The sequence below is a fragment of the Rattus rattus genome, chromosome 8 (genome assembly GCF_011064425.1).
Source record: "Rattus rattus isolate New Zealand chromosome 8, Rrattus_CSIRO_v1, whole genome shotgun sequence".
Taxonomy (NCBI): Eukaryota; Metazoa; Chordata; class Mammalia; order Rodentia; family Muridae; genus Rattus; species Rattus rattus.
In genome coordinates this window covers 68,136,064-68,160,321 of record NC_046161.1, presented here as the reverse complement: position 1 = coordinate 68,160,321, position 24,258 = coordinate 68,136,064, and the positions used below count along the sequence as shown (strand labels likewise).

Sequence of the window (24,258 nt, the reverse complement as noted above, 5' to 3'; positions counted from 1 at the left end):
AGTGACTTACTGTTCTGCACTAACGTGATTCCAGTAAGTGGTTGCTGAGTGCTTCCTTGTTATTTGACCCAATACGTTTCCATAACTCATGGGTCATCTAAGAGAGAGGTCTCCGTCATCACAAGATGAAGAGATCGGGGCAAATGGAAAAGTTATTGGGAAAACACCTTTTAAGGGGAAGAAAGGAGTGTTGTGCTTTGCTGTGAATGGTGAATTATAAAAGGGAATACTGCTCTTCCATCGATGTGAAAACAAGAATTCCAGCTATCAGAGGCGGCATTTAAAAAACTCTGCAGGCTCGGTGGTTAAGAGTACGCTGCTTTGGGTTCGGTCCCCAGCTCCGAAAAAAAAAAAAAAAAAAAAGAGTACGCTGCTTTTACAGAGGTCCTAGGTACTCACAACCAGCACACAATCACCTGTAACTCCAGCTCCAGGGGATCTGACATCCTCTTCTGAGCTCTGCAGAAACCTGCATGGCACCCACATGCACATAAACACACTGGTGTTACCTTTATTTTTTTTAATAATTGTTTTTAATCTTTGAGTTAGAGGTTGTCACAGCCCCTTTGCTCCAGAGGTTGCAGCCAGGGTGCAGCAATGGAGAGAGCTGCCGTTGCCACATTGCTGTTTTCACTGCTGAAGCCGCTCTGGTAGAAATCATTGCTCTAAAAACAGGGCCACAGGAATGGGGTGGAGCCGATAAGGAGAAATCTACCTTCAAGTTCTTGCGGTCAGAAGGACAAAGACTTAGTGATCCACAAATTATTTCTTCCAGAGACTGTATCTCTCTGCTCAGGACCAGTCCTGGCTATGAACTAGGCAAGTGGACAGTAACATACCCAAATTTGGCTTTCTCTTCCTCAAATGTCCATATTAAAATAAAAAATCCTCTTAAGTTTCTTGACCTGACAGGCCATCCTGAACTCAGCAGTGTGTGGAATCCAAGTGCGAAGGAACAATTACAAAAGTATGCGAGAAATAGTGGTGGCCGCACATGGAGACTGCAAATGTTGGCTTGGTAAACAGGGGGAGGGTGCAAACATAGATTTCTTTATTGAGTCTGCCATGCGGCAGATTCTGCTTACTGCATGGATAAGAGACAAAAGGTGGTAAGTTTAGAAGTCGTTTTAGGGAAATTTGAGTGAATGGATAAATTGCAAGTGAAAAAGACAATTTAAACCAGGTACCTGTGGGTATGAAAAAAAGTGGGCATTAGAAACTACTTAGGTCCAGGAGAAACTTCAGAAAGTATTCACAGACAAGTTGTGACTTATGCTAGACCTAGTCTCAAAGCATGTATAGTTTTGAAAGCAATTTATAGTAATTATGTGTGTATGTGTGAATGTATACCTGTATGTATATAAATGGATACATGTATGTATATATACTTTTGATTTCTAAAAGAGCTTGACTCCTGTAAAAGTTACCTCTTTCCAGACTAGAAGTATAGTCTAGAAGGTCTCTGAGCATCTATCTGCTCGGCAGGAAGCCCTCCTTGCCTGCTCTCTCCATCCACCATGTAACCCTGCCTCCCAGAATCCCCTCACCCCACTATGGGCAGCTCATCCCAATACACGGCTGTGCAAACTCTGAAACTGAAGAGGTCGCCTGCTTTGTTCCTCCCTTCCCTGACCGTGCCTGCGTGGAGGACAGACAGTGAGCTTCGGGGTGGGATGCTGGAGCGGGTACACCGTCTCTTCATAAATATGGTTAATTAGAAGAACCTCCTGGGCATAGAGCCACAGTCTGAGTATTTGGCTCACCAGACCCAGCTCCTTCATTTCCCTGGGGACAATCTTTAATCAGAAGTTAGATGTATACCACTCTGGGACTGGTGTCATAATTCTACTCTCTATGAATGCTCTGGAGGTAGAGACATGTGATCCTGAATTTTTAATCTGAGTAATATTGGTAATTCTGTATGTCACTTTATCCATCTCCTGCTGTGCTTTTTTTTTGTAGCAGTTGACATTTACGTCTATCAGTCAGATTTATCCATGTTGCAGTAAAAGGCATTAGTGACATACAATGTATTTTACAATCACAGGCTATGTATTAAATATCGTTCTGATGAATTTAAAAATTTTTTCATTAATGTATATACACACACGTGTGTGTGTGTGTGTCTGTGTGTGTGTGTGTGTGTGTGTGTGTGTGTGTGTGTGAAAGGGTGCACTGCCTGTCCCCAGGACAGGGACAGCATGGGATCCCCTGGAGCAGAAATTATGGGTAGTTACAAGCCACTTGGAAGCAAGCAAACTCTGATTCTCTGGAAGAGTAATGAGTACTTTTAACTGCTGAGTTATCTCTCCAGGCCCCCGAAATCATTCTATATGCAGCCTGACAGGTGTGCACATGAGTTTCTTTGTGGTACATAGCTGAAGGCAGAATTGTTGGTCTAAAGGATAGCAGTGATTCTCAATCTTGCCAAATCTTGTGATTCTCAATCTCGTTCTGTCCTCCGGAGTTTGGTATGGCTTGCCGCTTCTCACAGCACTTCATGGAGGTGCCCGCCCATAGCAGCATTGGAGTTTAGTATATTGGATTGTTTTCATTTTGGAGATGAAGAGAAAACATGGATTATGTTGACTAGAAACCTCATCAGAGCTGAAGAGCTTGAGGCTTTTCCTACATATTTTGTTCTTTGAGATTTCCCCTCAGGACATGGCTCTGAAAGCCCCTCTTGTCTGCTGCTTTGCTTTAAGACCCTCATGAACAGTCCCACTTCTCTATTTGTTACAAGAGCTGTGCTTGCTTCTGCTCTTTTACTTTTATTATAAAAATATTTCAGTTTGACGTAGAAAGTTTTTCATTCTTTCCACTTCACCTTTCCTCTTTTCCAACTTTATGAGTTTTTTGTGTCATTATTTCATATATATTTTTATATATAGTCTATTTTTAATGATTTTTTAAATGTTTTGTAGCTGGGGAGATGGCTAGTGGATAAAGTGCTTGCTTGGCAAGCCTGAGGATCAAGGACCAGATTTCCAGAGCACACAGGAAATGCCAGCATGTTGGCATGCATTTGTCACCCCAACAGTGGAAAGGCAGACACAGCGATTCCTAATGCTCTCTGGTCAGCATGCCTGCCTTGTCAGTAAGCATTGGGTTCGGTGAGAGACCCTGTATGGTTGAGAGTAGTAGTGGAAGGCACCTGATTTCTACCTCTGGGCTCTACACCTATGTGTGTGCACATGCATGCACGCATGTGCATGTGCACACACACACACTTTTAAAATTTTATTCATGTTTATAGTTGATGGACTACAGATGTTTTCATGTGCATGTTTTGAGAATAAAATGCAAGTGTTAATCCTTTCCATGTGAAGAGTCAGTCACATCAACCTTACACATGCGTGTTCCCTGTGACTATGTGCGTCTGACTCTATAGTGAGCAGTGCGTGGGAGGCCCGGCTCAGTTCAGTTCTGCTCATTCTCCAACTTCTCAGGGATGATACTCTACGGCTTCAATTATTCTGACTTCTTAACCCCCAGTATTTGCTAAAAAGCAGAAGTATTCTTTTTCTTTTTGTGATGTAAAGTATCCCTGTGAAAGTCTGGAACTATATGATGGATTACTACTCTCTTCTTTTGAATGTCGAGTTGAAGAGATTTTTTTTTAATTTGGATACTAACATTTATTACCTATAAAATACTATTATCAACTCATGCATACATTACTTTAGTGCTATCAAAGAAAGCTTTATATTTTTACTGTGAAATATCTTCCACTTATTTCAGTAGGTTTTTGTTCTAAGTGTAATATTATTAGCTGTATTTTTTTCTGAGTAGATTTTTTTCCTGTTGTTTTTCCTAATTCAATGATTAACAATTTAACAATAGAGTGGGAAGATGGCTCAGTGGGATAAAGGTTTGCCACCCACACAGGGGCACCTAAATTTGGATCCCCAGCACCCACATAGAACCCCAGAGTGATGACGCTAACTATAAGCCTAGGGTGAGAAGCAGAGGCAGAAGAATTTATGGAATTCCCAGCAAGTCTAACCAAATTAATGAGCTTCATATTCAGTGAAATACCCTCTCTCAAAAGAATGAAGTGGGTTGGGACTATAGTGATGGCTTGGAGGTTAAGAAAACTGGTTGACCTTCAGAAGATCCAGGCTCAGTTCCCAGTACCCATTGTAGCTCGTAACTGTGTGAAACTGCAGTGTCAGGGGACCCACTACCCCCTTCTCGCCTCTGTAGGTACTGCACACATATGTCGCACTTGCATATATACAGGCAAAACACTTGTAGATGTAAAATAAGAATTTAAAAATCTCTAAACAAATATATGTCCTTTGCCAACGTATAGCCTCCCATGTACTCCTCTCCTTACACACATATCCCACACATGTGCAGACACACACACACACACACAGACATACACACCACACACATGTCAACATAACAACAGTTAAATGATAAATATAACTAAAATATGCACATACTATTGAACTTTTTATGTTGATCTTACAAGATTACTGTAATTAATATTACTGATCATTTTAATAGCTTAGTAGTTACTTTGAATTTCTCATATAGTAGGTATTATTTAGTAATACTGTTAAATTACACAAATTTGTAAGCAAAACTATGTGATTTTCCTCATCTTTGTCTATTATTTCTTTCTCACTACTTTAGTAAGAGCTTTAGAACACATACAATTTCTACATTTTTGAAAATATTTTTAAAAAAAGACAAAATAATAAAAAGAAAGCAGTTGGAGATTTAGCTCAGTGGTAGAGCACTTGCCTAGCAAGTGAAAAACCCTGGGTTCAGTCCTCAGCTCCAAAAACAAAAAAGACAAAATAATAAGTATAACAGGAATAGTTGTGTTGTTCATGATTTAAAGTGTAATAATTCATGTATGCATACTGTAGGATTCTGACAAATACATTTTTTATCACATTAAAGAAGAAAGTTAAAATTTGTATTTTATTACTGTATTAGTTAGGGTTTCTTTGCTGTGAAGGGACACCATGACTAAGACAAGTTCTACAAATGCAAACATTTAATCCGGGCTGGCTTTCAGTTTCAGAGGTTCAGTCCATTATAATCATGGTGGGAAGTATGGCAGGGTACAGGCAGACATAGTACTGGAGGAGCCAAGAATTCTACATCTTCATCAGAAATCATCCAGGAAGAGACTGTTCCACAAGCTGCATTGGGTGAAACTTGACCATAGAAGCCTCAAAGCCCATCTCCACAGTGAAACACTTCTTCCAGTGAGGCCACACCTACTCTAAAATAGTCACACCTCCTAATAGTGCCACTCCCAGGGCCAAGCATATTCAAACCAGCACAGTTGTTACTATGGCTTTGATTTGCTTTTGGTTTCCTATTTGTTTAGTGAATTACCAACAGAAACTTAATTTTCATATATATATATGAACTTTCATATATATAACTTAATTTTCATTCATATATAATATAATATAATATATGAATATAATATATATATAATATAAAATATAATATAATAATGATACATATATATATACACACACACACACACATATATATATATATATATATATATATATATATATAAAATTTGTATTGCTTGTGCTTCTGGGGCCCTACCAGAAAATCCTTACTTGTACAAATGCCTTGAAGTGTTTCTCTAAAAGTCTTCTAGTAGTTTCAAACTTTTATTCTTACTTAGTTTCTGACAAGTCCTGAGCATTTTATAAGAGAGGAGTCAAGTTCAGTGTTATTGAGCCTCAGTATCTATATTTCTCAGCAACATTAATAGAAGAGCTGCCAGTCGACTGGGAATGCATGGTCTTGGCACCTTGTTTAGAAGTCAAACAGCTGTAGAAGCCCATGTTTGCTTCTGACCTGTCTATTCTGTTCTCCTGGGCTATTACATGCCAGTGTCATGGTCTGCTTTGAAATCAAGTACTTTGGTGCTTCCTGTTTTGATTTTCATTGTCAAAATCTGCTTGGCTATTTCAAGTTCTCAGTGTCTTTTCATTGCTCTAGTTATATGAAGATTATGAATGATATTTTAGTAGAAATTACATCGATACATTGGGTAATATGGTCATTTCAATTTTAATTCTTCTAGTCCCTCAATGTGGAAAGTCTTACAGTTTTAGATGTTTTCTTCTATCTTGTTGATGAGTATTCATTAGGTTTCATTGACTGTATTTATTATTTAATGTATTTTTACTACTGTAAAAGAAATGACTTTCGTGATTTCTCAACAAATTTCTAGTTAAAATGTGTATATGCAGAAAAGCAATGAATTATGTATGCTGATCTTGTACTCTGTTTTATTCATGAACTGGTTCAAGCAACTACTCCTTGGAGTAGTTCTCTAAGACTTCTTTGGTCATAACACCCCCTGGTTCCCACTCACCTTACAGAACCTCATGTAGGGGTCATATTGAAGGATGACCTTACTCCATGTAGTGTCCTTATGTTGTAATTAATTTGATTTAGGAATTGGGGTTTTTATTCCATCATTCCAAGGTGAACACAAGGGACTCTAGTACAGCCACCCTTAAAGCAAGCTTGGAGGGTAGATGTTGGAAGTCTTTCTTTCTCTTTAGCCTCTGACAGAATGAATGTAAGATGGGTATCTTCTTTTAACCAAGCATCCATAGGTTCCTATAGCCCTCCTATACCTGAGCCCCATATCTTCCCCCAAAATCAGGGGGAAATGCCTATTATTGTTCAATTACATCAAGTAGCTTTGTCCCTCAACTTTGTTTTTTCTTTTTTCAGGTAGTCAGAAAAAGTAGGTATTTGTTCATCTGATCATGTCTCAAAATTCTTCTTTATGTCCCTCTTTGGCTTTTTATCCCCAGCTGTTCTACTTTATGTGTTTTTGTGCCTTGTTTCCAAAGAGCTATCTTCAAGTCCAAGCATTGTCTCTTCTCTTTATCCAATCTGCTTTTGATACTTTTGAATACACACATACATTGTACATACATACATGCATACACACACGCACACACACACACACACCTTATTTCTAAGTATCTTGGTCAGGGTTTCTATTCCTGCCCCAAACATCATGACCAAGAAGCAATTTGGAAAGGAAAGGGTTTATTGAGCTTATACTTACACATTGTTGTTCATCACCAAAGGAAGTCAGGACAGGCACTCACACAGAGCAGGAACTTGGAGGCAAGAACTGATGCAGATGCCATGGAGGGATGCTGCTTACTGGATTGCTTCCTCTAGCTTGCTCAGCCTGCTTTCTTATAAAATCCAAGACTACCAGCCAGCATGGCACCACTCAAAATGGGCCCTCCCACTCTTGATCACTAATTGAGAAAATGCCTTACAGCTGGATCTCATGGAAGCATTTCCTCAAGGGAGGCTCCTTTTTTCTGTGACAACTCCAGCTTGTGTCAAGTTGACACACATAGAACCAGACAATACAATTGACCCCTTGTCAACTTAACACACAAACACATCACTTTAAGCCTCAACACTTACCTTCTTATTCATCCCCAAGACCTAAATAACATTAAAAGTCCCACAGCCTTTACAAATTCTTATAAATTAAATTTTCGATCCCTTTAAAATATTCAATCTCTTTTAGAATTCAAAGTGCTTTTACAATTCAAAGTCTCTTAACTGTGGGCTCCACTAAAATACTTTCTTCAAGAAGGAAAAATATCAGGGCACTGTCACAATTGAAAGTAAAATCAATCTATACCATACATATTCCACCATGTGTGCTTTCCCTATAATTCGTCATAATAGTTGATTACTTCATCTCTATGTAAGAATTGGGTTTTAGTATTTAAAAAATATGACTTACCAAGGTGTAACATCCCATAGTACCACAAATGAAATAGTCTAAACTCTGACAAAAATTGTCTCTAAGTTCTGAGAGCTGGCCACCTGAAGTCAAGATGCTGGCAGGGACCCGCATCTTCTGCAGGTGCTACCAGAGAACCGTCTGCCTCTGAGAGGTTCTAGCAGCTACTTGAGATGGATTGGCATACTCTACACTTGCTTTCATAATGCTGGTCTGTGTGTGTGTGTGTGTGTGTGTGTGTGTGTGTGTGTGTGTGTGTGTGTGTGTGTCTGTATCTCCCCATTATTCTCTTTTATAAGAACAACATTAAGACTCTTGTCAGCCTTAATTAATCATACCTGCAATGACCCAGTTTCCACAGGTGGCCACATTCCACACTCTCGGTGCACAGAACTTCACAGAAGTATCTGGGCAGACTAGCTCATCCACAACAAAGATTTTCTTAGCATCAGTGTCCTAAACTGCTACGCCCCGTCTAAACATCACTAATGGGTTGACCGAAAGTTAATCATAATTTTATTATCATTTTCAGTCTCATCAATTACGCATGCTACTGCCTGATGGATGATATTCTCAATATCCTTGGAAATTAATTTTAATGTCATAAAAATTAATCTTAATTCTATTTCATGTTAATTTGTAATCATCATTAGGCATAGTTTTAATAAACTGGATAATTTTCACACTTAATTAGCATTGTTGCATTTAATCTGTGAATTTTTATCTCAGTTTTTAATATCTAATTTTCCTTTGTATTTAATTTTTCTTCTTTTGTTTTATATTTAATTCTGTAATGCACATGAACTTCGTGGAATATGTATGAAAATAAAATGAGTATTATAGCGATATAACATATTGTTGAGTACTGTTGCCTGCTCATGACTCATTTTATGAAATGAGCCCTTTCTTAGTCATTAATTCTTCAATATCAGCTTATACTAGTTTATTGATGTCTCACTTATCTTCACACCTATTATTTTTCCAGGATTATACTGTTTCAGGCTTAATGCATTTTTAAATACTTTTATAGATCACTCAAATTTTATTTTAAATAATATATTTTTATTAAGTTATTTACATCTTGATCGCAGCTTCCCCTCCCTCCTCTTCTCCCAGTCCTTTCCTCTCCCTTCCCCTCTCCCTCCCCCTCTCCCATCCACCCCTTTTCCTGTTCTCAGAAAAAGGGAGGCCTCCCATGGATATCAACCCTCCTTGGCCTTGGCATATCAAGTTGCAGTAGGACTAGGTGCATTTTCTTCTATTGTAGCTAGGCAAGGCACCCCAGTTAGGGAAAAAGGATCCAAAGGCAGGCAAAAGTGGTCAGAGACAGTCCCTGCTCCCGCTTTAGGAGTCCCACATGAAGAAGACAAGGTGCACTGTTACATATGTGCAGAGGACCTAGGTGTGTCCCATGCATACTCTCTGGCAGGCAGTTCAATCTTAATGAACCCCTGTGGGCTCAGGTTAATTGATTCTGTAGGTTTTCTTATGATGTCCTTGACCCTTAACCCTTTGGCTTCTTTAATCCTTTGTCCCTCTCCTCCACAAGATTCCCCAAGCTCCACTCAATGTTTGATATAGGTCTCTGCCAGGGACCTTCCAAGAATTACATGTACTGAGGTGGGCCTTGGAGTTGGACAAAGGCCAAAGATTGATGATATATGGCCTTGTAACGCTCTCTTACCGTTCTGGGGGCCAGAAGCTGATAGCCTCTGGAAAGTTAACTCTTTCTTACTGTTCTGTGCTGAAAATGCTGTTTTCTTTTACTCTGTAACTCTTTTACTATTTGTGTTTTAATAAGCACTGTTTCTTACTCTGCAACCCTCTGTGCTTTAATAAGCTCTGTTTTCTCTTGCTGGCCAGGTGAAATGATTAACTCTTTGTGAATCAGAGAGAAAAGAAAGGAAAGGAATTAAAATCTTTTACACAAGTAATACACAGACACAAGCATATTCACACACACACACACACATACACACACACACACACACACACACACACACACACTGGTTGGGCTTGACCATCTGTCTTATCAGCTCTGCAAGTGTTACAAGTGTTCATCCATACTTACGTACATATACATATACCTACACAGGTATGTATAGATAAACAGACATATACATCTACACAATTGGATGGTGGAGCAACACTGCCCCCCACATGACACACACATCCATTTGGTGAGTAGATGGGCAGAGCCCCAAATGCCACACTTTACTCTTTTTCTCTGGCCTTCTTATACCTCTTAGACAAAGTTCTTTAGAAAATTACCTCATAGGTAAATGTTACACAAAAGAGGAGTTACAGAAGGATGTTGGTATTAAGTTTAAAGCAGTGTTTCATTCAATAAGCTCATTATAAGCTGAAAGCAAAAGTTTTACATGGCCTCACTTTATCATAGTGCACACCTGGAGCTTCATCCTTGGATCTAACCTGAATCTTCTTGTTCACAAATTTGTCCCAAGCCCTTTTCTTTTTAGTGTAATTGTGAAAGCCCAATGTATTCCTTGTGATACAGCCGTTACTTACTGTTCTATAAGGAGATAGCACACTCTATTCTTGATACTAACTTTATTGTATCTTTCTCGCAAAACCACGAAAACGACCTCTTAAAACTTTCTAAAATGACTTGAATTAAAGCAGGAATTCTATAAAATCATCAATTCATCTAAATAGCATTAATTCATTAAAGTTCATCTTTATGTTGATCTATAGGAAATCTGCCCAACAGGGTAAGCTAACGTCTAGGAATCATTGGACTAAGTAATAGTGATAGGAAAAGGTATATCAGCTGCCGGGAGCAATTCTGAGATACAGTCTCTTGGGACCTTGCCTCTAAGAGCTCACCTATCATAGGCCATGCAAAAACTAGTAGGCCACCTCCAGGAAAGTTACCCTCTATTCTTCTAGAAGGTTCCTGACTGGTCTCTGCATCAGTTTCCATCAGTTGCTTGGTGAAGCCTCTCAGGGAACAGTTATGCCAGGCTCCTGTCTGCCAGTATAGCAGAATATCATTAATAGTGTCAGAGGTGTGCTCTTTCTCATGCCATGGGTCTCAGGCTGTGTTTCCTTTTAAAAATGCAGAGACTAGAGAAATGGCCAAGCCATTAAAAGCATTTGGTGCTCTTACATAAGGACCAGAACCAATTGGTTCCGAGAACCAACGTCAGTAGGCTCACAAACACCTGTAATTTCACCCTGGGTGAATGAAACTTTTTCAGGGCACAGAATTTACCTCAGGCAGATTTGGGGGAATAGCAAGCTACTACATGGATGAGGAGGTACTGTGGAGGTTTGAGAAAGAAAGAGGTGCATGTAAAGGCAAAGCTTTCAAACACTGACATGGAATGGGGCTTATGTGCCTCAATTATGCCTGAAGACTAGCTGTGGAAGACAAATGAGTCAGGAAACCGAAGTAACCTGGGATGAAAGTGTCACAGGGACACTATCACTGGTGGGTTGTGGAAAGTGGGGAGAACTGGTCATATTTCCTTATTAGAAAGGTTTCAGAGGGCAGTGTAATAGAAAGATAACAAAGGCATCAAAAAGAACAGAAAGGGTCCCTTGATAATATGTGTTGAATAAACAAATGAATGAATGAATAGACAGTGAATGGACCAGATTTAATAGCTGCATAGTGGTGATGAGTTTAGAAAATGACTCACTCACTCGGATGATTGGCATGGAAGACAGGTGTCAATGGAGTATATCTAATGTAAATTACTCATTCAAAACATCAAACATTTAAAATAGATCTTTTAATCTATTTTCAAGCCCAATTATTACAATTATGTAAGTAATGACTTTTTATTGTATGTGTTCAGTAGATAGTTGATTTCTTTGCTTTTTTATTAATGTTTGCAATGTCCTAGTGGTTCTGTTTTGTTTTGTGTGTTGGTTATAAAACTAAAGTTCCTGAAAAGTAATAGCATTTTTGCACCTCAATTTCTAAAAGTTATGTTATTTATTGACATATTTCAATATCTACTGGCCAGAACATGTAGAGATAAACTAAAATGATATCAGAGACTTTTGTGCTTGCTGATGGGGATGGGCTAATATTCCCATCATAAATAAATGGTTTTAGTAACATTAAACCTAAGCAAGACACAGTCCAATCCTATTTTAACATGGTTCCTAAGAATTATTAGGAAGTTTTAGCAAATAACTTTAGTACTTAATAAAGTTCTGGTACAAATTGTCTGATGAATAGATGTGTGATCTATTGATATCACATCATGTTAGTCACTGCGTGACTTGAGTCATCTGTAAGAATATCATTTTGGATAGGATATGTTATTCTTTTTAAATAATACTTAATTTTATTTGCTATATTTTAAGTGGTATTTAAAATATCTATGCCACAAATAAGCTTCATATCTTATTACTTATTAAAATACTTAATTTTAATCTTCAGTTTAAAGACAATCCTGAGATACTATAAAAATGTACATAGGGGCTGGAGAGATGGTTCAGTGGTTAAGAGCATTGACTGCTCTTCCAGAGGACCTGAGTTCAATTCCCAGCAACCACATGGCAGCTCATAACCATCTGTAGGGGATCTGATGCCCTCTTCTGGTGTGTCTCTTCAGACAGCTACACTGTACCCATATACGTAAAATAAATAAATAATAATTTTTTTAAAAGAAAGAAAAAATGTACATAAACTATTTGGCTACAGCAATCAAGCCATACTTAATGAGTCAAAAAAGTGAGCATATTTCAAACCGTCACCGGTAAAGGTGGTTGGTTGTTAAGCTGTGTAATTTGGGGACCAGCATCTTACTGAGTCTCATTTGTGTTTAAAAATGAAAGGGCACTCCAACTCTGGGGCCCTTCCAGTTTGTGTAGAGACCCCTCTCCAGCTTCACTCTATAAGGAAAAGTACATAAATTTAAGAGCAAATTCCCATGTAAATCAGAGGTGACCATATCCTTATGATCTTAGCAGCTTCAGACTTGACTGTGGAAATGGCAACTGGGTAAATACCCAGGAGAACTGAACTGACCTGAACTGAGATATATTAGGCCCTGATTTATCCAGATTTGCACTGGAAGGCTGTGGACCCGCCAGCCCTGTTGCTTTGTTCACCTGCTCTGAGTCTCCAAAGCATCACATGGAGGTGCAGGGGCCTTGGATGTGAGCCTCTCTCTGCCGCATATTAGTTTGTGATCTGAAGTCATTTAATCTTTGCAGATACCAGCTTTGATGTTTGTCAGATGGGCTCTTCATAATTTAACTCAAGTTTCGTGGTGTGAGAAACTCAGATGAAAACTCTTAGATAAATCAACCTCTGTAGTCATTATGGATAAAACACATCTCCTTGTATTGAGTCTAGAATTCTCCCTTGTTACGTTTCAAGTATTCTGTCAGAAACTAGCTGTTTACATTATGAGACTCAGTGATCCCTTACTCCCTTGAGGTTCAGTCTTGAAATGGTTCCTTTATACTTTTTAATAGTTTCAATGACTCTGTTCATGTGTATGTTCAATCGTTTCTGGAAAGCTCCATCTAACATTTATCCCTTCTCCCGATTCTCTTCCAGACAGCAGCTCCGTGGATGAAAAGGTTTTCAATCAGACTTTTTTCTCCCCTCCGACAGATCTTGTCTTTTGTACCTGTTTGTTTGTGACCTGTTAGCCTTGTTTTGGTTTCTTGCTGAGTTGTGGAAAATGCATGTGTTCCCAGCTTTCCGTTCTTTGTCCTTTAAGTGTCCCCCCCAGTGTGTTGCATTTACAAAGGGGTTGCACCTTGCCAGCTGCGTGCTTATTTGGTTAGCTTCTATTCGGCAACCCAGGGGTCTGCTACGGTCAAACAGAGCATCTGTTCTCGGGTCTGGCTAAGTCCTGACCTTCCTGGCTGATTCATGGTCTCTCCCCCCGCAACCTACCAAGTTTTAAGGGCAAAGAGTACATGGAATATGACGCCATTTCCAATGCTTTTGTTTAAATGCAGCTGATTTCAAAACCTCCCCTCACAAAACACAGCTTTGACTTGGAGCCGACCCTGCTTAGCATTCCTCATCGTAGGTGCTCGATGTGTAGTGCAGTTGGCCCGTGTCTCCCCAGTCTCCAAATTGTAGCCTGTCCAGTGCTAAACTCTTGCTTCTTTTGTTTTCTTGTGATTCGTTTAAGGCTCGAATAGTAAGTGGCAACGATTTGGATGCTTCCAAATTCTCCGCACTCCAGGTGTTCGGTGGGTAAGTAAGTCTGAATCTCTCTAATTCATTTTCTATGCCAAGAGTGCTTGGCTGGCTTCCCAATATAGATTTTGAAGGCAAGGTGTTTGCATCATGATGTTGGTGGTACAGCCAGCCCCACTGTTTTGTTTTAACAGAAAATAGCTTTTGCTGTTAACCATCAGCTACATTTTAATAGTAGAGTTCTTAACACTACACTGCATGTTCAGGACAAAAAGTCCTCACCGGAATTTATATGTGTGTGTGTGTGTGTGTGTGTGTGTGTGTGTGTGTGTGTGTGTAATTCAATGTGGATAAATGCATGGAGGAGAGAACTACCACACCTTACATCCTAAAATTATCATTTCATTCGTAAACATGGCCACTGCTGATTTATTTGAGCTGTGTTTTTTTTCCCTGTTTCCTTGTATGTTACCTATCCATGAATATTTTACACATCAATAACTCTAGATATAACCTATCCCATTGTTTTTCACTTGACATGGTATTGCATGACCAAAGATAACAAGTGTTCAACATTTAATCATAGAAATACCCAAACAAGAATTGCCCTCTCTGAAGCCCCAAATTTCACATGGGCATCACTCTATGTATGATTCCCTGATCCTTTCCTATGATTATGTCTTCTCTCCTGTTCCTGGCTATCAGCCCTTTGGTACTGTCATCATTTCAGATTTTTCACATAAATAAGGTCATTCTACATGTGAGGCTATTAAGCGTTATGTAAATGTTGCCTTGTGCCAAACTCTTCGAGTTGCTTGATTTATGACTAGTTCAAGCTTACTGTGGCCTGGGGTAAGTACTATTTTGACACTGATTTTACAAATGAGGTCATCAATGTGTGAGGCCTCTGAGAAGGTTTCCCTCAGTGGAGAGAACGCGAAGCCAGTGTTTAAACCCAAATGACCAGATTCCATGTCCTCAATCACTGTGCTGGTTATATGTGCAGCTCGTGGATTTCTCACTTTCACTCAGCCATGTGCCTTCCAAACTTCGCATTCACTAATTCTATATGAGGCACATATTTCAGAACAGTACTAACGGTTTCTACTGTAGTAGTCTCAAAACTGCTTTAGGTGCTCGTCTCATAAATGTTCTATAATAAACATTGACTTAGTCAGGCACTTTGCCTCTGTAAAATATTCTTTTTTACTTTGAGAAGTTCGTGCATGAGCACTGAATTTATATCATTATATCATCTTCACCTCTCTTTCTCCCCCTCCAACTCTTCCTATGACCTCCACTCCCTCTCAAATTCATAATCTCTTCTTATGCACTCGACTTTGTGTGTGTGTGTGTGTGTGTGTGTGTGTGTGTGTGTGTGTGTGTGTGTGTCTAGGGCTGGCCACTTAGGACCAGATGACCTACCAGAGGGCTCATCCCTAGAGAAAACTGATACTCCCTCCCTCCGTAGCCACTGACTTCCTGTATCTCTTCATCAGAATTTCCCCCATCCTTGTGGGTATGTGAGCTGGTGTGGCTGTTGTGAAGGAATAATTAGATTTTTAAGTGTAATTTGAATTAAAAATAGACAGAGTTTGTGTGTGTATATATATATACTTATGAATATAGGTTATGTGTTATATGTGTTCAAATTTTAATATATTTGTCTACAGAGCAAACTTTTATACATACTTTGAGGTTTTTAAACTGTAGGTTTTCATAGTCTGTTGCTTTATATATAATAGTCTCATTTCTTCAACAGATTTTTTATTAAATACATGCTCGTTATTTTAAACTGGGGTTTTTCAAGATTAAATGTCTTATAAATTAACATGCATATATTAATTTCATTTTAACTTCCCCAATAAATATAATAAATTGGTATTTGTATTGTGTATATATCTTAGCTTTTTGCCTATTATAATGAAATATCTTGATAAAAGCAACTTAAAGGAGAAAGGGCCTATTTTAGTCCACAGTTCTGGGTTGTAGTTTATCACTGTGGAGAAGTTATAGATAGCATCAGCATCTATCAGCTGTTCAGTCACAATGTATGCACAAGGAAGCTGGACCACGAGTTTAGACATGCTAGAACGTAGATGGCTTCCTCCAGTCTATTCAATCCAGAATCTCAAGCCTAGGAAATGTGCTGCCCACAGTGAACAAGTCTTCCCACATGAATCAACGTACTTAAGACGATACTTTAAACTCTCAGAGGTTCTTCTGCTAGGTGTTTTTAGATGTGTCATTGAAAATTAACAGCGGACATCTCGGTGTGCATTATATCTTTAAATATGTGATGATTGACTCACATGACTGATGTCTCTCAGAATGACTCAAGTAAGCTTTAAAATTCAAAGGAGCACTAGGAAATATCCAAGGGAAGTTTGGGTAATTTATAACTCAGTTCTTCACTATCCTATAAAAGATATTTTTTTGTTTGCTAAAGGTTACAGCTAATTCAATAAGAGGATCATCTTCAAAAATAATTTAAGCTGAATTCTAGTTTGGTTATGAAGCTGTGATGTGGCATGGTGTCATGATACCACATTGTAGGCCTCTATCTCAACTGCCATAGTACCCATCACATCACAAACACCTTGATCCCATAACTCATGTGAGACATACATCTTTATCTTTATGATAGCAACAGAGTCCTGCACCATATTTTTATTAAATGGGTGGTTTATAAATTTCTAACTGTGTGGAAGGTAAATGTAATTGTGTGTGTGTATGTGTGTGTGTGAGCTCACACACGTGTGCACACACATATGTATATTTATTTATGTGCCTGTGTGTAATGTGTGTATACATGTGCATGTGTATATGTGTATGCTCATATATGGAGGTCAGAGGTTGATACCCAGTGTTTACCACTTTATATTTGGAGGTAAAATCTACCACTGAGTCCAGAGCTGGCTGATTCAGTGAGATTGGCTGGCCAGCAAGGCCCAGGCACCTGCCTATTGCTATCTCCCTATCAGTGGGGTTATAAGGACCCATTGCTATGCTCAGCGTTTTGCTTGGATGCTGGGGATATAAAATCATGGCCTCATAAATAGTCAGTGTACACCACCACACCTGTGTGTGAGTGTGTGTGTGTGTGCGTGTGTGTGTGTGAGAGAGAGAGAGAGAGACATAGGCAAAGAGACAGAGGCAGAGTTAGACAGAGGTAGAAACAGACAGACACAGAGACAGTTTGTATCACTATGGATATATTTGATTCTTGTATTTATATCTTTTTAATATGTCTGCTACTGACATGCCTTTTTGAAGAAGGGTGAAAGAGACATGAAATAAAGCTTTATATAAATTAAAAAAGAAAAGACAGACTTGTCTCTGCCTGAATACTTACTTCCTGTTGGGGAAAGCCTGGAGAATGTTCTTTCAATCAGATGTACTCCTTTTGCCTTCCTGAAAACATTTGATATTTTTGGGAGGATTCCAGGCAGTGTGGCTGTCATTCCTCTTTATCACACATTTTACTGTCCAAGAAAACTGAGAGCAGATCCAACTTCAACATCAGCCTTGTCTTTCACAGGCCATTCTCACATGCCTCATCCATTCAAACTCAACCATACCCCTAAAACCCTGCTTTCTCCTACATCCATGAAAACCAGCTTCTTCATCCTGAAACTAGATCAGAGAGTAATAATTTTCGCTCAGCTCTCTACACATTCTTCTCAGTGTTACCAGCAAGGATACACAACACTTCATTCTATTTTGCCACAGTGAAGATGCCAAGGTCCTCCTCCAGGAGAGAAATCAGGAGGGAGAAAATGTGAAGAGAAGAATAGATTGAGAGAGAAGGCTGGAAGGGGACACATATTTCAAGAAATCCACAGCATCTAATGTTTGGTAGTTTGATAAAGTTTGGGTAATTTTTGTCATAAGGGTAAAGAAAGACTTGTATGGAAAGCAGCTGTCAGTCCTTTGCTAGTGTGTCAGGAGGTCACCTGGGAGGAGTGCCTCATTGGTAAGGGGCAAGGGGGAGGTATGGGAACAAGGGCCCTGGTACGGCTCTAACATCTGAAAGGACAGGAGGCATGGGGAAGAAGAGGGACTGGGTATGAGCCAGAAACCGATCACGAGAAAGACATGGAAAGAGCTGCAGGCAGAAGGCTGCCTACCAGAGGAACCTGTATCAGCTAAGTGGCCAGCCGCGTGGCCTCTGTGGGTCCAGTCTTAGCTGGGAGCAGCTTGTGAGAAATATAACCCAGGAATCGATGCTATCATGGGTTCTGGACATGCGACAGCTAGAGACTGCCATCAAACTACCATGCTCTGTCAGATTCTCTCTAAAGGATATCTTAGTATCTGAATGTACCTTCTTTGGGACCCAGCTGCAATTAAACAAGCCCACCTAAGTAAATAGTTGTGAGTGAGACGGTAAGAGACACTTCTCCAAATATAAGCCCTCCTTTTATTTAGAGTGACACCCTTTGGCTGTCTCCTCTTTGGAGCTTCTGTCATCAGAGTCTCCTTGGTTGCGTGGGGAACATTTCCATGATTCACTGTGCCTTATTCCCAAGTACCAGCCTTCTCTGAAGAAGAATTAAAGAAATGCTATAGCTTGTTTCCTCTTCCAGCAGTCCCGCTTAAAGGCAGTCAGAATGGCTCATACCATCTGACAGACCATCATGGGCTCTCCTGCAATATAGCCTTTAGTAAAATTAGGCTGTCTCAGAGCGCTGATAATAGGGGAATTAACCTTTACACCAAGAAGGCTGGGAAAGGACCTAAGTCCACATGTGAAATGTGGACAGGCAAATGTCAAGGGGTTCATGCTGTAAGACCTCCAATTCTTATGAAATTGTCTAAAACAAAGACTCATATCAGCTCAGCCTACAATGGTTCCACGTGTGCCAAGTGTGTCTGTGACGAGATCAAACACTCCTTCCTTACTGAGGAGCCGAAATTGTTGCAGATGTGTTGATGTCATAAGCACAGAGTCAGAAAATGACATAAACAGGAAGATTTTTAGAACACAAAACTCGAGACTCATTTTATAAAACTGCTACCACATAGAGGTAAAGGATGGGCATTTGAAACTGGAGATTTCCCATCCCTCTTCCTCTCCCTCCACACTGCGGAACGCTTCTCAAGATCACTACATTTCTTTAACTCATGGGATGGAACTTTCATGATTCTGAAATGGGCCATGGCTGTTCCCTTACGCACAGGTATCTTACATCTCCCAACCACCGTTACCAGGAGAGAGGCAAGGAAGGAACAGGAAGGAAGAAAAGTAGAGAATGTCTCAAGGGAAAATGGCAGTATATGAGGAACTCTCAGAGTGGAGCTGGGATTTGTGCTGACTTTATTTTCAACCCACTGACCAGTTAAAGTTGGGGAGAAAAAGAAGCCCAGATTTTCAGGGCTGTTCAACTGTTCCCATGGACACACAGCTTGCAAAAAACACACAAATCAATGTTTCCTGTTGTTTCTTCATTTTATGCTTCACCTTGATTGCAACAGCTCTGGCTGTTGTAGGACTAACTAAAGCCAGGGGCGTACACTATGTGTACTCCTGAGTCTGGTACAAACTTGCTTTTGCATTGTGTACCTATTTCTCCATAAAGCTTCGTGGCAGCACTGTCCTCATCCTCTCTCCCTGACTCCCATCTTTGATTTCCTCCTAGCCAGCCTCTACACTATCTGTTTAACACAGAAGCTAGGTTTGCTCTGATTTTCCAGGGCCCCAGGGCCTACGTTTTCTTAGATTAAGTCTTCTCTCTTGTACCCAGGAATTGTTTCTTTCAGTTAGACACATTTCTCAACTTTGGTTCTTGGCACTGATGTTCATGAATCAGAAATCCCTCTAAGCCTAGACAATGATGGCTCCCACTGCTAAATCTCTCACCTAAGGGCTTCCAGTTGACCCTACATTCTGCATCCTCTGCTCGTAGATCTCCAAGTGTTTAGCAGTGAGCTAGCCCACATAGTAAATTCTGTACCTACTAATGGGTCATGGCGGAAGAAATAAGAGTCCCAGACTCTCACTTCCGGCTATTTGTTTTCTGCAAAAACATCTCCGTTCTTTCTAGGGCAGAGAGCTTGCTTTAGATTAAGACTGGATTGGAGATTGATAACTTTATGGATTGTCTAGGACTGATTTCACAACTCATTGTTGCACTGTATCACAAGGCTGTAGTTTTCACCTCCATTCACTTTGTCATTGACCTCAGCTGTAGCATGTTTCTGCTTCTGTGTTATGTCCAATCTCTGTGCTATTAAGGATTAGACTCCTTATACCCAGTCTTTTCCTACTCAAAGGTACTTACCAGCTTCATCTGTAGTGTGAAATGTCGATCCTTTTGTGTGGATTTGAATAGCTTTCATGACTTCTGTCTCTATTTTATGAAAAGAACGCAGTGTTCCTCCTCCCAGCTCTCATTAGCATTTTTCATTCATATAGCTCCTATTAATTTCTAAAATTAAATAGTCTTTTGAAGGAGTTTAGCTTGATTAAATGATTCCAGAGAAAACCTTTATCACCCAGTGTCAGGCACAATTATGTCAGAGGTAGAGGCGGAAGCTTGGAGGAGTGTGGGAAGAAAAGGGATGCCTGACTGTGGGGCTCGCTTTGCACACGCCCACATGTGTACACACACACACACACACACACACACACACACACACACACACACGCACACACACACTCAAGAGTACACCAGGAGGACATCAGGTGCCCGCTGGCTTCCATGTAGTCCTCCTCCAGAGCAGACATACCTTATCCTAACCACCAATCAAGTTTTCCCATCATTGTGTTTTGTAAAAAGAGAAAGGAAGCCAAGGATGTGTTTGGTAGAGGCACAGTATGGTGAGGTAGAGGGGATGCCTCTGTGAGTCATCCCTGCCCCTTGAGGTACTAGCCACAGGACTAGTATAGTATAAAATAGAGTTTATTTAGGACATGGGGATGAGAATTGAGGGAGTTGAGACAGAAAAGGCATGGGGGGGGGGGGGAGAGGAGTAGAGGCCAGGCATGAACATGTGGATGGGGGCAGGGCAATGGGGAGAGAAGGGACAGAGAGGGAAGGGAGAAAGAGAATAAGAGAGCAAGCATGAGAAGAGGGCAAACAGCCCCTTTTATAAGGAGTCAGGAATACCTGGCTATTGCCAGGTAACTGTGAGGCAGAGCCTAGAAGAACTGCTAACAGCTGTAACTTAATGATAGCAGTGAGTGTGGATAAGCACACCACCAAACTTCATTGATTGTATGAAAATGCTTTGATTCTTAAGGAAGACATACAGTTTTTAGCTTCTGGGTCCACAGGGTGACTTCAAGTCCCTATGAAACCTTCTTCCCTTTAGAGAAGGAGATAGATCACAATCCCCTTCAACGCTGCTGGCGTAATCAATATGCACAGCACTAGTTAGCTCAGATGGGACCTGACTTTTCTTTATTAGGTAACGGACAAATTACCATGAAAGAACATACTCAGGCACTTGGGATATAGTTCATTTAATTGAGTGTTTGCCTAGCATGCACAGAGTCTTGGGGTTGCTCCAAGAACATGAACTGGACATAATGGTGCTCACCTATAATCCAAGTAGCTGGGAGCTCATGGTGACCCTCAGCAATATAGTGATTTTTAAGCTAGCTTGGGCTACAAGAGATCCTCTCTCAAAGGAGCAAGCAAATAAAAATCCAATCAAAACCTCACTTCCCCCTGCTTTGAACAAGTTATTAACTCTTACTAATTCTCATTTATTAGAAGATCGCCTACTTCATATACTTTCCAAACTATGTGCTTAGTAAAATCTTGTCAATTTTAGTGATGTCCATCATACCCTGTACAAGTCACAAGGCTGCTCTTTTCTCAGAACATTAAAACCATAAACATAAGCTACTTCTCCCAATTCACTAGGCCGACCCTATCAAGGATTCCCCCACTTCAAGATCAATATAAAACAAAACAAAACAAAACAAAACAAAACAAAACTATCACTCAATCCAGAGCAGACATTATTCTCTTTGAACCTAGAGCATCATGGGAGAACCCATCTAACAGAGCAGCCTGTTGGAAGGGTTCAGTCTCAGAAGAATTAGATTCTTTGTTAAGAAATCTCAGGAGAGTGACAGACATAGTAATGTGTGGTAATGGCAATCCCAGCATTTCAGGAAGCTGAAGGAGGAGGGTTGCAAACATGCAGCCAACCTGTGCTAGAAAGCAAAATATTAGCCAAGAGAAACACCAGATAATAACCTTGAGGAGAATATGATTTTTTTGAGGAAAATCATAAGACACACTACCATCTTCCAGAAGCTCCTCTGTGTTCAACTTCCTTGGTGAATATTTATATATTCCAAACTTCAAGACAGATCTCTCCATCTCTGACTTGCCTCACATTCGTGAATAAATCTAAGAGTTTTAAATACATCACACAGAATCCTGCTTAATCCTCTAACACCTTCTAGATGAGAGAGCAGAAATTCCACCTTCATGAAATCGGCATTCAAGCACTCTTTAAAAGTTGTTGCATAACCACAGAGCGTGCTACCTGTTACATGGAGTAGAACTAATGACCTGTGTTAGAAAATGACTGTATTAGTTTATTTTCTGTGGCTATGATAAAACACATGACCAATGCAATTTAAAAAGAAAGCATTTAATTGGGCTTACAGTTTCAGAGGGTTGAGTGTCCATGACAGTGTAGCAAAGGCACCGCAGCAGGAGGCTAGAACAGCAGCCGAGAGCTCCCATCTCTCAAGCTGGAGTCGAAGAGCACACAGGGGATGGTGGGAGGCTTTTGAAGCCTTAAAGCCTGCCCAGGTGAGACATCTCCTCCAACAAGACCACACCCTTAATTCTTCCCAACAGGTCTACCAACTGAGGACCAAGTATTCAAATATATGAGCCTATGAGAGGCATTCTCATCCAAACCACCCCACTCTTCCTCTCATAGGCTCACGGCAATGTTATATTGCAAAATGTACTTAGTCCAATTTTATCCCCTCCCCCAATAGTTTTTCAGTCTCAACACTTTTGAAGTCCAAAGTCTCTTCTGACACTTCAGGCAATCTTTTAAAGGCCCCTTATAAACAAAAAAGTAAATTATATACTTCTAATACACAATGGCAAAAATAGATATTACCATTTCAAAATGGAGGAATACAGGCACAACGATAAAATACTGGACCAAACCAAGATGTAGCCCTGCAAGCCAAACTTCAAATCCTGTAGCTCAACACTATGCCTAACATCAAAGGACTTAAATGGTTCTGCTCTTCTGTCTTTGCTACCTGCAACAAACTTCTCTCTCTTGATCTGGTTATGCTCCCTGTCTGCAGCTCTTCTTGGCAGATATCCCATGGTTCTGGCACCTCCGACATCTTGAGATCTCCAAGGAAATACAGAATTCACTTTCAGAGCTTTACGTAATGATCTCTCAGGGCCTCTTGCCTTCTTGAGACCTTCATTCAGGCATTCACTCCTGCTACACATTGCCTTGTCTCAACAGTTCTCCTCAGCTGAGGAAGAAGATTCCACGAGCCCTTCTTCACATATTCTACCATTATGACTCTAAACTCAGAGCCACATGAGGAGACTGGGAAGATCAGGTGACAGCTTGAGAAGGATCCAGATGCCTTTGAATCACATTTGTAGGAGTCCTTATTTATTGCTTCCTTGTGGGACAGGAAAGTGCTTTAGGCATTTTCTTTTCAGTTTGGAAGCTTAGCTGGGTGGGGTCTTATCCTGATGGTAACCTTTTCCAATTCAGATAAGGCTCCTCCTTAATTCTTTCAGCATAAGCCTTGGCTCCACCATTAAACTTCCCAGTGTTCTTTTTCTCTTCAAACTGTACATTTTTAATTTCTTTCTTCTCTACTTGCTCCTTTTGATCGTAGACCTGCATAAGAGTGGTTACTAATAACCACATGACAGAGTCAATGTCAGGCTTTCTTGAGACTCCTTTGCTAAAAAAAAAAATTAGTCTGATTACTTTTAAATTTCACCTTAGGCACATTGATTTGGCAAGGGCAGAAAGCAATCCCATTTACAGCGAAATATATAAAGAGTTTTCTCTATCCCATGCCGTAGTATTGTCCTTCTCTGAAACCTCTTGAGCTAGACCTCCATAGTCTGCGTAGCCCTCAGTAGTACTGTCTTCTGGATCCCTCCCAGGATGGCCTACTAAGTTCTGCTTACAGGATTCAACCACGTTTTTAGTTCAAAGTCCCAAAGTCTTCAACATTCCTCACAAAAACAACATGGTCAGGTTCTTCAAAGCGATAGATAATAGCCCACTAGTACCAAATTTTTACTAGTTTATTTTCTATTGCTGTGATAAATCATCGTGACCAAGACAAGTTGTAAAGGAAAGC

At 40.1% G+C, this 24,258-nt stretch overlaps 1 protein-coding gene across 1 annotated transcript in view; it reads left to right on the top strand.

The window, feature by feature from the left end:
- The window catches only part of Unc13c (unc-13 homolog C), a 443,880-nt gene that overhangs the window by 97,653 nt on the left and 321,969 nt on the right, over window positions 1–24,258 (top strand). Inside the window, exons 2-3 of the mRNA XM_032910033.1 lie at window positions 13,329–13,351; window positions 13,918–13,982. Of these exons, the coding sequence (XP_032765924.1) occupies window positions 13,329–13,351; window positions 13,918–13,982 (88 nt within the window). The remainder of the gene's footprint in view (window positions 1–13,328; window positions 13,352–13,917; window positions 13,983–24,258) is intronic.